This window comes from Entelurus aequoreus, linkage group LG07, assembly GCF_033978785.1.
Source record: "Entelurus aequoreus isolate RoL-2023_Sb linkage group LG07, RoL_Eaeq_v1.1, whole genome shotgun sequence".
In the NCBI taxonomy this organism is placed as follows: Eukaryota; Metazoa; Chordata; class Actinopteri; order Syngnathiformes; family Syngnathidae; genus Entelurus; species Entelurus aequoreus.
Genome location: NC_084737.1, coordinates 80141647 through 80159923, shown reverse-complemented (window position 1 = coordinate 80159923; position 18277 = coordinate 80141647). Strand labels below are relative to the sequence as shown.

At 35.8% G+C, this 18277-nt stretch overlaps 1 protein-coding gene across 1 annotated transcript; it reads right to left on the bottom strand.

The window, feature by feature from the left end:
• Positions 1 to 1752: 1752 nt before the first annotated feature.
• On the bottom strand, positions 1753 to 17396 carry LOC133654415 (solute carrier family 26 member 6-like). Its single transcript, XM_062054729.1, has 9 exons — positions 17259 to 17396; positions 14466 to 14572; positions 14273 to 14342; positions 11360 to 11452; positions 10939 to 11046; positions 10689 to 10826; positions 8131 to 8185; positions 7932 to 8059; positions 1753 to 4211 (listed from the first exon to the last, which is right to left on the bottom strand). The coding sequence occupies exons 1-9, from the start codon at positions 17394 to 17396 to the stop codon at positions 4188 to 4190; spliced, it is 861 nt and encodes a 286-aa protein (XP_061910713.1). The 3' UTR covers positions 1753 to 4187.
• Positions 17397 to 18277: the final 881 nt, after the last annotated feature.

Here is an 18277-nt window from a genome sequence, read left to right as displayed (position 1 = left end):
ATGATGCTAGGACTTCCTGTCCAGTCTGCTAGTGTGTCACTATCTTTCAACCCCAGCTGCCCGTTTATTGATTTATTCTTGAACAAAGTGTTATCCATCAACACGGTTGCCATGACAATCAGTCGATCGCTAATCTCCAAAAAGCCCTGGCCTTGCTAGACTTCCTTTTCACCTTTATAGCTTGTTTAATTGTTTAACAACAGGAAATCAAAGTCTGTCTTGGAGGTTCTTCTCAGTTTCCAACGTCTCAACAGGTTCAACAGAGATTCTTTCCACATATAAGCATCCTGTCCTATATATATATATGTATGAAATACTTGACTTTCAGTGAATTCTAGCTATATATATATTTATTTTATTATACATATAAATAAAATAAATACTTGAATTTCAGTGTTCCGAAGGCTATCCAGTAGATGGCAGCATTGTCCTGTTTAACTTCTCCGTTCATGATGAGTATATCATTTCGGCCACCGTGCTCAATGGAGAAGTCTGTTCTATAAAATGTACAGGCAACATACATACCCCTTCCCCTTCGAACTGTCCTGGATGAACTGAAATTCTTGTTTCCATTCGTTTTGGAACTTGCAAGCGTATTTCTTCATCTTGGTCGTCAACGGCGTCGCCATGTCTGTAACTTCCTCGTTCTTCTGCTTCGTCTCCTTGTGTGCGCAGTTGTGCACTCTACTCTCTAAAACCCGTAGATGTTATGACATCATTGGGCAGGCAAGCTGTTTATATTGTGGGAAAGCGGACGTAAGAACAGGCTGTCCCCACTCAGGTCCGCGTTGAGCTGGAGGGGGCGTGGCCTCCAGCTCCGGCTGAATACCGGGAGTTTGTCGGGAGAACATTTTTGCCGGGAGGTTATCGGGAGAGGCGCTGAATATGGCAAGTATGGATTATTATGATGCGTTCAAGAGTCTTACGGCCTGAGGGAAGAAGCTGTTGCAGAACCTGGAGGTTCTGCTTCGGTGGTTGCGGAACCTCTTTCTAGAGTCCAGCAGTGAAAACAGTCCTTGGTGGGGGTGGGAGGAGTCTTTGCAGATTTTCTGAGCCCTGGTCAGGCAGCGGCTTTTTGCGATCGCCACAAAAGGTCAAAATCTCAAGTTTCACAAGTTCAGATCTTGGTCCTAATTGCTACAAATGATGATGACAGTCTGAAGTGGCTTTATTTAATTGTAATTAAATTGTATTTAATTGTATTTATATTTTATTTTATTTATATTTTATTTATTTACCATACCATACCAACTTTATTTTTTAAAGCTCTTTAAAAACAACCACAGTTAAAGAACAAAGTGCTGTACACCACAAAGCAATAGAGGCAAAGCACACACTAAAATATTACATTTTAAAACAGAAGTAAAATACACATTGAAAAAGCAAATACAAATTATCCTAACAACAATTTGTTAGATAAAAAGCTGTTAAAAAGTTAAAAACAGTTAAAAAAGTTAAAAACTGTTTAAAGTCTATTTATATTTAATTTTTTTAATTTAATTTTTTAAATTTAATTTAATTCAATTTAATTTAAATTTGATTTAATTTATTTTAATTGTATTTTATTTTATTTTATTAGGGCCCCAAGCAGTGGAGCGAGCACCACAAGGGCCCTATTGAAATTGCTGTTTTTTTCCTTCTCTCCATTTGGACGCCTTTTGGAGGCCCTTAACATGCAAGAAAAGTCACCATATTTTGCCTGCATCGGGGAAAATTTTACATTTTTGGGGTGCCGAAAAAGACATTTCAAAATTGGCTCTCCATTCGAGTTTATTTTCATTTACTGTTCTATTTATTGATTATCAGCCCAGGCTTACAATTGTATTTTTGTGACGACAACGGAAGTGCAACTGCAGAGACAAAACGTAACACGGAAATCAGAAATACATAAAAAAAAAGGTTCCGGGAAAGAAGTTAGGGTTGAGATTGCATGTGAGCGGTCAAAAAGGCATTACATTCAACAACCTGAATAATAACAACCGTGGTGCCTTGCATTAGCCGTCTTGGATCACGTTATACATCCAGAACACAGGAATTAAACCCAAAAACCCAAACTAGACATGACCTGTCTACAGGTCATGACACCATGAAGTCAAAAACGTATTTAAAATGTAATATTAGTATAAGAAAACAATTGATTTATACATGGATCATTTGACTGAGTTCTAAATACAAACCCCGTTTCCATATGAGTTGGGAAATTGTGTTAGATGTAAATATAAACGGAATACAATGATTTGCAAATCCTTTTCAAGCCATATTCAGTTGAATGCGCTACAAAGACAACATATTTGATGTTCAAACTCATAAACTTTGTTTTTTTTTGCAAATAATAATTAACTTAGAATTTCATGGCTGCAACACGTGCCAAAGTAGTTGGGAAAGGGCATGTTCACCACTGTGTTACATGGCCTTTCCTTTTAACAACACTCAGTAAAGGTTTGGGAACTGAGGAGACACATTTTTGAAGCTTCTCAGGTGGAATTCTTTCCCATTCTTGCTTGATGTACAGCTTAAGTTGTTCAACAGTCCGGGGGTCTCCCTTGTGCTATTTTAGGCTTCACACATTTTCAATGGGAGACAGGTCTGGACTACAGGCAGGCCAGTCTAGTACCCGCACTCTTTTACTATGAAGCCACGTTGATGTAACACGTGGCTTGGCATTGTCTTGCTGAAATAAGCAGGGGCGTCCATGGTAACGTTGCTTGGATGGCAACATATGTTGCTCCAAAACCTGTATGTACCTTTCAGCATTAATGGTGCCTTCACAGATGTGTAAGTTACCCATGTCTTGGGCACTAATACACCCCCATACCATCACACATGCTGGCTTTTACACTTTGCGCCTATAACAGTCCGGATGGTTCTTTTCCTCTTTGGTCCGGAGGACACGACGTCCACAGTTTCCAAAAACAATTTGAAATGTGGACTCGTCAGACCGCAGAACACTTTTCCACTTTGTATCAGTCCATCTTAGATGAGCTCAGGCCCAGCGAAGGCGACTGCGTTTCTGGGTGTTGTTGATAAACGGTTTTTGCCTTGCATAGGAGAGTTTTAACTTGCACTTACAGATGTAGCGACCAACTGTAGTTACTGACAGTGGGTTTCTGAAGTGTTCCTGAGCCCATGTGGTGATATCCTTTACACACTGATGTCACTTGTTGATGCAGTACAGCCTGAGGGATGGAAGGTCACGGGCTTAGCTGCTTACGTGCAGTGATCTCTCCAGATTCTCTGAACCCTTTGTTGATATTACGGAGCGTGGATGGTGAAATCCCTAAATTCCTTGCAATAGCTGGTTGAGAAAGGTTTTTCTTAAACTGTTCAACAATTTGCTCAGGCATTTGTTGACAAAGTGGTGACCCTCGCCCCATCCTTGTTTGTGAATGACTGAGCATTTCATGGAATCTACTTTTTATACCCAATCATGGCACCCACCTGTTCCCAATGTGCCTGTTCACCTGTGGGATGTTCCAAATAAGTGTTTGATGAGCATTCCTCAACTTTATCAGTATTTATTGCCACCTTTCCCAACTTCTTTGTCACGTGTTGCTGGCATCAAATTCTAAAGTTAATGATTATTTGCAAAAAAAAAAAAAATCAAATATGTTGTCTTTGTAGCATATTCAACTGAATATGGGTTGAAAATGATTTGCAAATCATTGTATTCCGTTTATATTTACATTTAACACCATTTCCCAACTCATATGGAAACGGGGTTTGTAGAAAACTGAGTATCAAGTTGTATGTTATGTTACATTAAACAACATGAAGCCTGTCCAACAAATGAGAACATCAATAAAGACCAGTGTAAAAAAAAAAAAAGTCTAAAAACGTCAATGTGTACTATCGCCATAAATACTGTAATAATGGTTTTAAATAGTAGCTTTTTTGCATTCAACATCATGGACTTCTTCTTGTTGTCTTCCAAAGATGTTTCCTGAAGACACTTCCTGTCTCCAGTCACATGTTGCATTCATTTCCTGTCCTGCCCTTTTTGTCTCCGTCAGCTAATTTCCTGCTGGAAACTAACCTGGGATTGACTCGGTGAAGTTTTTTCAGTGGCGTTGCAGTGCTTGTAAAACCCTTCCGCCATGTGCCCCACCTTCATGCTGTGTGTCTGCAGGACATACTTCATTACTGTCCATGGGTCTCGTTGCAACCTTCTTCTTTATGTTGTCCAGCACTTAAAAATGTGTCGCTCGGGCCTCCTGTGAAACAAAGTCACACCACTACGTTACATACCACGTGCAAAATAAAAAAATGTTCAAGGTCTGAGTCAGACGTCTGACACAATGATGTGGTTTTAACAGGACTAGGGAAGTCAACGTGTGCTCTTAAAGGCCTACTGAAATGAGATTTTCTTATTTAAACGGGGATAGCAGATCCATTCTATGTGTCGTACTTGATCATTTCGCGATATTGCCATATTTTTGCTGACAGGATTTAGTAGAGAACATTGACGATAAAGTTCGCAACTTTTGGTCGCTGATAAAAAAGCCTTGCCTGTACAGGAAGTAGCGTGACGTCTCCGGTTGTGGAGCGCCTCACATCTGCACATTGTTTACAATCATGGCCACCAGCAGCGAGAGCGATTCGGACCGAAAAAGCGACGATTTCCCCATTAATTTGAGCGAGGATGAAAAATTTGTGGATGAGGAAAGTGAGAGTTAAGGATTAGAGGGCAGTGGAAGCGATTCAGATAAGGAAGATGCTGTGAGAGGCGGGTGGGACCTGATATTCAGCTGGGAATGACTAAAACAGTAAATAAACACAAGACATATATATACTCTATTAGCCACAACACAACCAGGCTTATATTTAATATGCCACAAATTAATCCCGCATAACAAACACCTCCCCCCTCCCGTCCATATAACCCGCCAATACAAATCAAACACCCGCACAACACACTCAATCCCACAGCCCAAAGTACCGTTCACCTCCGCAAAGTTCATACAGCACATATATTTCCCCAAAGTTACGTACGTGACATGCACATAGCGGCACGCACGTACTGGCAAGCGATCAAATGTTTGGAAGCCGCAGCTGCGTACTCACGGTACCGCATCTGCGTATCCAACTCAAAGTCCTCCTGGTAAGAGTCTCTGTTGTCCCAGTTCTCCACAGGCCAATGCCAACTCAAAGAACTCCTGGTAAAAGTCCTCCTGGTAAGAGTCTCTGTTGTCCCAGTTCTCCACAGGCCAATGGTAAAGCTTGACTGTCATCTTTCGGGAATGTAAACAATGAAACACCGGCTACATGTTTGTGTTGCTGCAGCCGGCCGCTAATACACCGCCTCCCACCTACAGCTTTCTTCTTTGCTGTCTCCATTGTTCATTGAACAAATTGCAAAAGATTCCCCAACACAGATGTCCAGAATACTGTGGAATTTTGCGATGAAAACAGACGACTTAATAGCTGGCCACAATGCCGTCCCAATATGTCCGCTACAATCTGTGACGTCACGCGCAGGCGTCATCATACCGAGACGTTTTCAGCAGGATATTTAGCGGGAAATTTAAAATGTCACTTTATAAGTTAACCCGGCCGTATTGGCATGTGTTGCAATGTTAAGATTTCATCATTGATATATAAACTATCAGACTGCGTGGTCGCTAGTAGTGGCTTTCAGTAGGCCTTTAATTTAATTATGCTTTGTCTTGCCAATAGAGATGAAGTTAGTTCAGGAAATGAACAAACCGCATACGTTCAAAGGCAAGAGAAAGAAAAGCCAAACAATTATTGTAAAAATTATGCAAATAAAATAACTTGTTTTGTGAGAAGGAAGTCATCAGTTTAACAAGTGGATGTCAAAATTCACCTTAAGGAACCCAACAAGGCTGAGAGACATGCCTTTCTAATAATAAGGTAGTACAATTAAAATATTTATTATTGTAATATTACATATTTATTATGACAACACAATATATATATATATATATATATATATATATATATATATATATATATATATATATATATATATATATATATATATATATATATATATATATATATATATATATATATATATATATATATATATATATATATATATATATATAATATATATAATATTAGGGATATCCGATTTGTACCGGGCCGCGCAAGAAATTTAAAAAAATTAAAAAAAACAAAATGTTTTTAATTTTTTAATTAAATCAACATAAAAAACACAATATATATATTATATATCAATATAGATCAATACAGTCTGCAGGGATACAGTCCGTAAGCACACATGATTGTATTTCTTTATGGAAAAATAAAATATGTATTCCGTCCGGTGCGATTTATACTCTGGAGCGATTTATATTCCGTAAAATACAGCAAGAATTGTTTTAGTTATATTGTAACACTTACAAATGAATGAGGAATCCATAAGAGTAGAAACGCTACGGAAGATGAGAAGACCGAAGGAACGGCCCTTATACTTCCGGTTGAAAGCATTAAACAGAAGAAAATACTGTAGATGTTCACCCCGCAGCACCTGCAGTGAGAGAACTCATCCAAAGTATGTTGCTGTAGCACAAACAATAACCTACATTTTTAGTGTCTGTTGATAATTATTTGTTGAATTGTGGCTTTTAGTGAAGAAAAGTCCATCAATTCGCAGCATCGTTTTATAAGCCGCGGTGTTCAAAGCGTAGGAGCAAAGTAGTGGCCTGTAGTCCGGAATGTACGGTATTTAAAAATGAGTGACCAAGTGTAATTTGATGAGAAAAATCTGAAATTTTGATACCAATAACTAAATATAATACATCTTTTTTTCTCCTTGTTCTTACATTTTTACTTGTTTGATTTTATTTTGATAATATAATGCGGGCCAAGAAAACTCGAGCGGCGGACCACAAATTGCCCCCGGACCAGACCGTCATAGACCATTTGTCTAATACTTACCGTATTTTTCGGAGTATAAGTCGCTCCGGAGTATAAGTCGCACCGGCCGAAAATGCATAATAAAGAAGGAAAAAAACATATTTAAGTCGCATTTTTGGGGGAAATGTATTTGATAAAAACCAACACTAAGAATAGACATTTGAAAGGCAATTTAAAACAAATAAAGAATAGTGAACAACCTTTCAAATGTCTATTCTTGGTGTTGGCTTTTATCAAATACATTTTTCCCAAAAAATGCGACTTATACTCCAGTGCGACTTATATATGTTTTTTTCCTTCTTTATTATGCATTTTCGGCCGGTGCGCCTTATACTACGGAGCGACTTATAGTCCGAAAAATACGGTAAGAATTGTTTTAGTCATATTGTAACACTTACAAATGTTGCTTGGAGTAATGAATGAGGAATCCAAAAGAGTAGAAACTTGATGAGAAAAATCTGAAATTTTGATACCAATAACTAAATATAATACATCTTTTTTTGTCCTTGTTCTTACATTTTTACTTGTTTGATTTTGTTTTGATAATAAAATGCGGGCCAAGAAAACTCGAGCGGCGGACCACAAATTGCCCCCGGACCAGACCGTCATAGAGCATTTGTCTAATACTTACCGTATTTTTCGGAGTATAAGTCACTCCGGAGTATAAGTCACTCCGGAGTATAAGTCGCTCCGGAGTATAAGTCGCACCGGCCGAAAATGCATAATAAAGAAGGAAAAAAACATAAAAGCCGCATTTTTTGGGGAAATGTATTTGATAAAAACCAACACTAAGAATAGACATTCGAAAGGCAATTTAAAACAAATAAAGAATAGTGAACAACCTTTCAAATGTCTATTCTTGGTGTTGGCTTTTATCTAATACATTTTTCCCAAAAAATGCGACTTATACTCCAGTGCCACTTATATATGTTTTTTTCCTTCTTTATTATGCATTTTCGGCCGGTGCGCCTTATACTCCGGAGCGACTTATACTCCGAAAAATACGGTAAAACACTATTTTTAACTTAATGTTTGTGTTTTAACATCACCTCGTCGTGGTTGTGCGTCAGGTCCGCCTGAAAGTGAAGCACGGCGTCATGGATGCTGGCAAAGAGGCAAGACTTTGTCACTTTGTCGTTGAAGAAACCGCCCGTTTGCAGATTCTCCACCACGCCGCCTGGAGAGACGGTTATTGATCAGCTACATCCGACTTTATTCAATGTGTTCTCCAATTTCCATCCCACTTACTTTGGCAAGAAGCGAGCGCCACAAAGGTACCAATTTGCCCGTAGTCTTTGACAATCTAAAGCAGACAAGAAACAGCAGAGGTCGGACAGGAGGTCGCTTCGTTAGCCAGCAAACTTGATTAGCACTAACTGAATGCCTCGCGGATGGAATAAACACAAGGTTTGAAGGTTTCGCTTGTCTTGTTGAAAACATGATTTGCTTTCCAAAGGACAAAGCAACAAAAGGAACCAACTCAGTGCAAGAGTGTGGATGAGATACCAAGAAACAGGCCAGGAAGAGCTAGAATAATAACTTCACATTTAACGTCATCCATTTAAGAAATCTGTTTGTGCAGCCGTCAGTCAAATGTAAATTATATATTATAGGATTTGTTTTTATTGTTTATAAGCAATATGACCATTAGGTTTAGAGCACAATAAAATTATTTACGTTATTTTACGAATGATAAATCAAAAAGGAATTGTATATATTATTAGTATATAAAAATATAAAAAAATAATCATTGTATAAAAAATATATACATATATTTTTATACACATACATTTTATACACATTATTTTCTAAAATATATATCCATATATTTTTGGGTTTTGTATAAAAACAAACATTTAAAAAAATAAACTTAAGAAAAATAAATATATTATAGTTAGTACTTTAGTGTGATAAACACTTTAAATGAATAATTAATATAGAGACTTTGGTATTCTAATAATTAATATCAAATGTATCATTTTAATAATTACAAATAATAATTTGTAAATTATTATTGTATGGTATTATCATTTTGGTATTTCATATATTGCATTTGTCATTTTAATATTCAATCTTAAGAGTTGATATACAAGAGTGTGTATATTCACGTTATAATTAATCGTAATGTTTATTTATTATGATGATCCGTTAATTTCAATGTTATTGTTGTACAAATGCTATCTTCATTTGACATTAAAATGCAAATGTGCAAACATAATTCATATATTGCATTTATCTTTAGGTTGATTGGCAACACTAAATTGGCCCGAGTGTGTGAATGTTGTCTGTCTATCTGTGTTGGCCCTGCGATGAGGTGGCGACTTGTCCAGGGTGTACCCCGCCTTCCGCCCGATTGTAGCTGAGATAGGCTCCAGCGCCCCCCCGCAACCCAGAAAGGAATAAGCGGTAGAAAATGGATGGATGGAATATTTGTATGTCGTTATTAATCATAAAAATATGTATATTACTGTTAATAATAATTTGTATATTGTCATTAATAATAATAATTGGTATATTGTTATTATTAATTATTAAAATGATAAATGTAATGTATTCAGTATCATAATGATAAATTAAATAAACTAATGTTTATCAAACTAAAGTACTGATTATAAAATATATATTTATTTTTTAATAGTTTTAGTTTTTATACAAAACACAATAAAACAATATTTGAAAAGTATAAAATATAAATATAAAAGACAAGTAAATGTATCCATCCATCCATCCATTTTCTACCGTTTATTCCCTTTGGGGTCGCGGGGGGTGCTGGAGCCTATCTCAGCTACAATCGGGCGGAAGGCAGGGTACACCCTGGACAAGTCGCCACCTCATCGCAGGGCCAACCCAGATAGACAGACAACATGCACACTCACATTCACAATACAAGTAAATGTATGTAAAAATTAAATTGAAAACACCATTAAACTCATAGTAGTCCAGACATTGCATGGTATATTGTCTCCAACGTCCACTATTTATAATACTTACCAATACTACAAACGTAATTAAAAATATTAATTTGTAAATTATTATTGTATGGTATTATCATTTTAATATTTCATATATTGCATTTGTCATTTTAATATTAAATCTTAAGAGTTTATATATAAGAGATTGTATATTCACATTATAATTAATCTTAATGGTTTATTTATTATTATGATCATTTAATTTCACAATTATTGTTATACAAATGCTATCTTCATTTGACATTAAAATGCAAATGTGCAAACATACTGTAATTCATATTTATATATATAATTAATATTTATATGTCATTATTAATTATAAAAATATGTATATTACTGTTAATAATATTTTGTATATTATCATTAATAATAATAATTTGTATATTGTTATTATTAATTATTAAAATAATAAATGTAATGTATTAATTATCATAATGTTAAATTAAATAAACTAATGTTTATCAGACTAAAGTACTGATTATAAAAATATTTTTATTTTTGTTATACACATTTTTTAATAGTTTTAGTTTTTATACAAAACACAATAAAACAATAATTGAAAAGGATAAAATATAAATATATGTAAAAATCAAATTGAAAACACCATTAAACTCATAGTAGTCCAGACATTGCATGGTATATTGTCTCCAACGTCCACTATTTATAATACTTTCCAATACTATATAACACACTAGCTCATAAAACTGACATATTTGAGGAAATGTCAATTTCAAAACTACTTTCAGACTCTATTAAAGTGAAAAAACAGCACTTCATGACCTGATAATATTTGTGTATATTTACATGTGTATATTAATGTGTAACAGTTCTTACCGCACGCAAGGTCTTGACCCCCATAGTGTCTAAGAAGTTGACAGGACTGAGGTCCAGGATGATGGCTCTGGGCAGTGCAGGATCCCGCTCAGCCTCCACCTGAATGTTGGCTACATAGTTCTCCATCTCAGCTTCCTCCTGTTGCACGCAACTCAATCAAGTCAACTTCTTTGGTTGACAACGGAAACTACTGTACCTCCAAAAGGGTTGAAATGTAAGAATAAATGACATTTATATATTATATAAATACCGTTTCTCCATTTTTTGCAGCATGTTTGGCTTGTTTCTTCTCATGCTTCTTCCTTTTGGCCTCAAGTTTCTTCTTTGCCGACAGGATTTTGGTGATATCAATGCCAGACTAAGACAAACACAATTAAAATAGTGAAGAATCCTCTGTATAGTCTGACTGATATATTCCTACAACAATTTGGCAGAAAGTACACTTTTTTTGAGGGACTGCTCTATTAACTTTAGTGTGTGTGTGTGTGTGTGAGTGTGAGTGTGTGTGTGTGTGTGTGTGTGTGTGTGTGTGTGTGTGTGTGTGTGTGTGTGTGTGTGTGTGTGTGTGTGTGTGTGTGTGTGTGTGTGTGTGTGTGTGTGTGTGTGTGTGTGTGTGTGTGTGTGTGTGTGTGTGTGTGTGTGTGTGTGTGTGAGTGTGTGTGTGTGTTCACCTTCTCTCCCAGTGCATCTTGATACATCTCGGCATTTGCAAAGTAGAGCGTTGCAGACGAACGGAAGATCAAAATACCAGGAATCTCTTTCACCTAGAATCAGACAGATAATTCAAATACTATACAATATTAACTAAACGCAGACATTCCAATAATAAGAAATTCTTGGGTAAAAAAAATCCTTATTAAGTACTTAGTAATAGTATTTGATCCAAAGGTGTAACCCAGGGGTCCCCAAACTACGGCCCGCGGGCCAGATACGGCCCCCCAGCGTCCAAAATCCGGCCCACGGGAAGTCCCAAGTTAAAAAAAAATAAAAATAAAATTTTGTTATTTTTTATTTATTTTTTATTTTTTTATTTGTCCTTACTAGTCCATTTCCTACCGTCTCCTAGCCACTCAGGCAAATCATATTGTCTAAAAATGCATTTTACCATCGATAACGTGACATGCAGCAAGTGCGCTCTTTAAGTCAGTGCGCGAGGAATATATATGTATGAATACATATATATATATATATATATATATATATATATATATATATATATATATATATATATATATATATATATATATATATATATATATATATATATATATATATATATATATATACACATATATATATATATATATATATATATATATATATATATATATATATATATATATATATATATATATATATACACATATATATATATATATATATATATATATATATATATATATATATATATATATACACATATATATATATATATATATATATATATATATATATACATATATATATATATATATATATATATATATATATATATATATATATATATATACGTATATATATATATATATAAATATATATATATATATATATATATATATATATATATATATATATATATATATATATATATATATATATATATATATATACATTGTCTTTATAATCCGTTTTGTCATTTAACATCAATTAACATTGATGTTCATCAACATTTAACATTGTCACGTTGTCAATCAATCAATCAATCAATGTTTATTTATATAGCCCTAAATCACGTCGATGGGAAAATTCATTTTTAGACAATATGATTTGCCTGAGCGACTAGGAGACACCAAGAGCAACAAGCGGTAGAAAATGGATTAGAAAAAAAAGATTTTTAAAAAAATTAAAAATTAAAAATTAAAAGATTTTTTTTATATTGAGTCAAACATGCTTGAAACTAGAATATCAACTGTTGCAAAGCTGTGTCATCAACACTCACAAGTATAAAACTACTTTTTTAAAGTCATCATTTCTTACTTCAAGCATAAAAAAAAAAATCATTATGTCAAGATAATGGCACTAGCTAGCATTTACTTAATTTAAGAATATTTTTCAACATATTGAGCAAAAAGGTATTTTTTTTCTACTAAGGAAAGTGCACTTGTTATTAGTGAGAATATACTTATTTTAAAGGCCTACTGAAAGCCACTACTAGCGACCACGCAGTCTGATAGTTTATACATCAATGATGAAATCTTAACATTGCAACACATGCCAATACGGCCGGGTTAGATTAGTAAAGTGCAATTTTAAATTTCCCGCGAAATATCCTGCTGAAAACGTCTCGGTATGATGACGTTTGCGCGTGACGTCACGGATTGTAGCGGACATATTGGGACAGCATTGTGGCCAGCTATTAAGTCGTCTGTTTTCATCGCACAATTCCACAGTATTCTGGACATCTGTGTTGGTGAATCTTTTGCAATTTGTTCAATGAACAATGGAGACAGCAAAGAAAGTTGTAGGTGGGAAGCGGTGTATTAGCGGCCGGCTGCAGCAACACAACCAGGAGGACCTAGAGTTGGATACGCAGACGCGCTACCGTGAGTACGCAGCTTTGGCTTCCAAACATTCGATCGCTTGCCCGTACGTGCGTGCCGCTATGTGCATGTCACGTACGTAACTTTGGGGAAATATATGTGCTGTATGAACTTTACGGAGGTCAACGGTACTTTGGGCTGTGGGATTGAGTGTGTTGTGCGGGTGTTTGATTTGTATTGGCGGGTTATATGGACGGGAGGGGGGAGGTGTTTGTTATGCGGGATTAATTTGTGGCATATTAAATATAAGCCTGGTTGTGTTGTGGCTAATAGAGTATATATATGTCTTGTGTTTATTTACTGTTTTAGTCATTCCCAGCTGAATATCAGGTCCCACCCGCCTCTCACAGCATCTTCCCTATCTGAATCGCTTCCACTGCCATCTAGTCCTTCACTCTCACTTTCCTCATCCACGAATCTTTCATCCTGGCTTAAATTAATGGGGAAATTGTAGCTTTCTCGGTCCGAATCGCTCTCGCTGCTGGTGGCCATGATTGTCAACAATGTGCAGATGTGAGGAGCTCCACAACCGGAGACGTAACGCTACTTCCGGTACAGGCAAGGCTTTTTTTATCAGCGACCAAAAGTTGCGAACTTTATCGTCGATGTTCTCTACTAAATCCTTTCAGCAAAAATATGGCAATATCGCGAAATGATCAAGTATGACACATAGAATGGATCTGCTATCCCCGTTTAAATAAGAAAATGTCATTTCAGTAGGCCTTTAAGGTATTTTTGGGTTCATTGAGGTTAGCTAATTTGACTTGTTTTGGAAAGTCTTGACACGCCAAATTTTCTTGTTCTATTGGCAGATAATTTTGCTTAGTTCAAATAAAACACCCCTCATTTTTGTATATATTTTTTTTTCTTGTTTTTGACTTTTTGCAGTGTGTTGGTGTGGTACAGAAACAATAGAACGAGAAAGTTAACGTAAAGGTAGCGCTGAAGTAGTGCAGCGTTTAGATATTTTCAAATGACAAACATTTAGTAACAAACGTAGTAAAATGTGTTGAAATACTGCGTAACATAATCCTCAAGTCCTACCTGACCATAGTCCTCCAAAGGCCTGTAGAGATCTGTGTCTGGAACCTGACCCAATGCAGAGTACTTGGGTCTGGAAAACATCAACAGAAAAAAACACAGCAATTCTTGACCATGTTTGTATACATTGTGGTCCTGAGATAGTATTGTAGTGTACTGTAGTCACGTTGGCTGAATAATGGATGTGTTTTCCTACAGCTGTGTCCTGAAGATGACAGTCAGCATCGAGAAGCCGATGGCGGCGGCGAGTCCCAGGTCAGGGTTGAACAGCACAGTGAGGATGAAAGTGCTGACCCAGATCACCTAAAATGACAGACTTAAATGAGACCAGGGGCCGTACTTATCAAGCTTCTTAGAGTGCCATTTTACACTTAAGTCCTGAGAATTTGCGAAATTTAGTCCTACTCTCAAACTTAAGAATAAAAGCTTTTTATCAACGTTCTTAAGTCTAACAATCACTCCTACTCTCCACGATATTTAAGAGACCTTCAGAGGTGTCTTAAGTGGTTAGGAGTTGCCAGCAGGGGATGGCACTGAGGCGAGAGAGACGTGCGCGAACGTTCAGGGAACGGAACAATGTTTTGTTTTTTTTGATGACGAGGCAGCTAATCAAACGGTATCGTTTAGACAGAGCAGATATTATTTTTGTCACAGATTTAATACTTTTCGATTCCATGTTGATTTCTGCATGTGGCTGCAGTGGGCTAGTATATATAGAGCCACCCACACCAGTTTCAAATTAGTTGCCTAATTAATGAATTGGAAAGAAAATGTTATGACAGTAGCGTATGTGTGTGGCCGTGAGGTGAGTGACGTCAGTGAGTGTGTGGGCGAGAGAAGAGAGGGAGCGGTAGCGTGAGTGCCGGCGGGGACTAGTTTGTTTTGTATTATTTTGTAGTTTATTGTCAAAATATACACTCCCATTGTCCACTTAAATATTTCCAAGATATTTCTTTATTCTTAGACAACGGATTCCCTTCCGTGATTGGTCATTTCTATGGACACAGAAATGACGTCACCTAAAATTGCGTTTACGGCACATAGTAATGTCGTAATTCAGCTCTGAGTGTGACACTTAAGATTCAGTCCTACACTTCGCTGAAAGTGTGAGTAAGACGCTTGATAACTAACTTTTAAGTGCAGCTTTCAGCGAAGAATTTATTTACTCTTAAGTCAACTCTTAGCAGACTTCTTAGGAGTAATTCTAAGAAGCTTGATAAGTACGGCCCCAGGACTGCAGTTGTAGGTTTCAACTCCCTAACAAGAGTTTTCCATGAGGGAGTCGAACTGTAACTCCCAGCTTTCTTTGCCAGATCCACAACTCCAGCATCACAGCCATCTTGATGCGGTCCAGGTCTTAACAAATCACACGGAACTAACTGGGGTGTTTTTTTTAATTAATCAATCCAACAAAACAATACACAGCAATACCATAACAATGCAATCCAATTCCAAAACCAAACCCGACCCAGCAACACTCAGAACTGCAATAAACAGAGCAATTGAGAGGAGACACAAACACGACACAGAACAAACTAAAAGTAGTTCAACAAAAATGAATATTATCAACAACATTATCAATATTAGTAACAATTTCAACATAGCAGTGATTAAAAATCCCTCATTGACATTATCATTAGACATTTATAAAAATTAAAAAAAGAACAATAGTGTGACAGTGGCTTACACTTGCATTGCATCTCATAAGCTTGACAACACACTGTGTCCAATATTTTCACAAAGATAAAATAAGTCATATTTTTGGTTCATTTAATAGTTAAAACAAATTTACATTATTGCAATCAGTTGATAAAACATTGTCCTTTACAATTATAAAACATTTTTACAAAAATCTACTACTCTGCTTGCGTGTCAGCAGACTGGGGTAGATCCTGCTGAAATCTATGTATTCCATGAATAGACAATCCTTTTGAATCGGGAAAAAAAAATCGTTTTTGAATCGTGAATCGTGTTGAATTGAAAAAAAAAATCGATTTTGAATCGAATCGTGACCCCAAGAATCGATTTTGAATCAAATCGTGGGACACCCAAAGATTCACAGCCCTAACATATATATATATATATATATATATATATATATATATATATATATATATATATATATATATATATATATATATATATATATATATATATATATATATGTATATATATATATATATATATATATATATATATATATATATATATATATATATATATATATATTAAGGCTTTCTTTTTTCTTTTTTTTTTTAAATAAAAACAATACACAACAATACCAGATTGGACTTTGCTGTTTTATTTTCAATGAAACAACATAAAATGCGTACTCATATAGTAGTACGGTTGGCACAGTACAGCAAACTGACAGTTAATATTTAAACATTTAACATGTGACATTTCTAACAATTTTGAACAGAAATAGTTCATGCACCTTCAGATTAATTCTTCAAAATTACAATTAAAAAATGTATGTATATATGCGCACCAATTGGCTGAAAGAGCACGCACTTGGCGCGATGATGTCATGTTATCCATGGAAAAATGCATTTTTAGACAATATGATTTGCCTGAGCGGCTAGGAGACCCCGAGAGTAACAAACGTTGTTGCCTTTCCATTAAGAACAATACATTTGTTTTTAGTATAAGTTTTCTGGTTTCAAGAAATGTAATGCTAAGTGCATATTATGTCAAGATAATGGCACTAGCATTTACTTCATTTAAGAATATTTTTCAATATATTGAGCAAAAAGGTCTCTTCTTTTTTTTCTACCAAGAAAAGTACACTTGTTATTAGTGAGAATATACTTTAAGGTATTTTTGGGTTCATTGAAGTTAGCTAATTTTACTCGTTTTGGAAAGTCTTGACTAGCCAAATTTTCTTGTTCTATTGGCAGATAATTGTGCTTAGTTCAAATAAAATACCCCTCACTTTTGTATTTTTTTTTCCTTGTTTTTGAACACTAACTTTTTGCAGTGTACTCACCATGTCTAGTTTGTTGGTCGCCCACAAAGCAGGTATGTCCAGGAACTGCTTCATCATACCGTGCAGGTTCACATAGATGATGGCAGCCAGTACTGCCTGCATGAAAAGAAAAACCCTTTCATTGTCCTCAGAATCCATCCAGCTACACAAACTGTGGGTGAAATAATGAAGCATGACTGTGTGTACTTTATTTTGTGTACTCTACAGCGTACATCCACACACAAATGCGCAAGTACGTGACTCATGTTTTGTGTTGAGTGGCTGCCTGTGAAACAAAAGGTTGCGGGTCAAACACCTGTGTGGAAAAGTGTTCGTCTCACCAGGAGAACTGTATGACCACCAGGTTTTCATTGGCTCGCTGTGGGGCACTTATGATTGCACTGGAAAATCTCATAATCACACCAAGTATATATTTCTAAATCCTAGTCAAAATATCTTCATGCAAGTCACAATCCTCTGAATAGTATTTTTTTAAGGGGAGGTATAAGAACTTGTTGTTAGGCCAGGGGTCGGCAACCCAAAACGCTGATAGAGCCATATTGGACCAAAAATACAAAAAACTAATCCGTCTGGAGCCGCAAAAAATGAAAAGCCCTATATACCGTATTTTTCGGAGTATAAGTCGCACCTGAGTATAAGTCGCACCTGCCGAAAATGTATAATAAAGAAGGAAAAAAAACATATAAGTCGCACTGGAGCCTGGCCAAACTATGAAAAAAACTGCGACTTATAGTCCGAAAAATACAGTAAGTGTTACAATGAAGACAACACATGATGTGAGTGTCTATATTAGCTATAATAGCCTACTATCAAAATGACTATGTGTCGCAGGCTGAAGCAAATCTTCATTGACAGAAATGTTGAAATTTAATATTTTTTCAACACATTTTTACCTTAGAAACCATTAGTAAATCAGAGGCTACTCGGAAGGTTGAGATAACTCCTGGAAATTACTGGCTTTTAATGGCCGAAAGTATAGATGTGTGTGTCCGAGTTAAAGGAAACGGCAGGCTGTCTTC

Excerpts from the sequence above, each read along its gene's own strand:
- LOC133654415 (XM_062054729.1), bottom strand. The coding sequence starts at position 17,396 with ATGGATTCTGAGGACAATGAAAGGGTTTTTCTTTTCATGCAGGCAGTA. Across the intron at positions 14,573-17,258 it reads CGACCAACAAACTAGACATG|GTGATCTGGGTCAGCACTTT; the intron begins GTGAGTACACTG and ends CTGTCATTTTAG. Across the intron at positions 14,343-14,465 it reads GTCATCTTCAGGACACAGCT|ACCCAAGTACTCTGCATTGG; the intron begins GTAGGAAAACAC and ends GATGTTTTCCAG.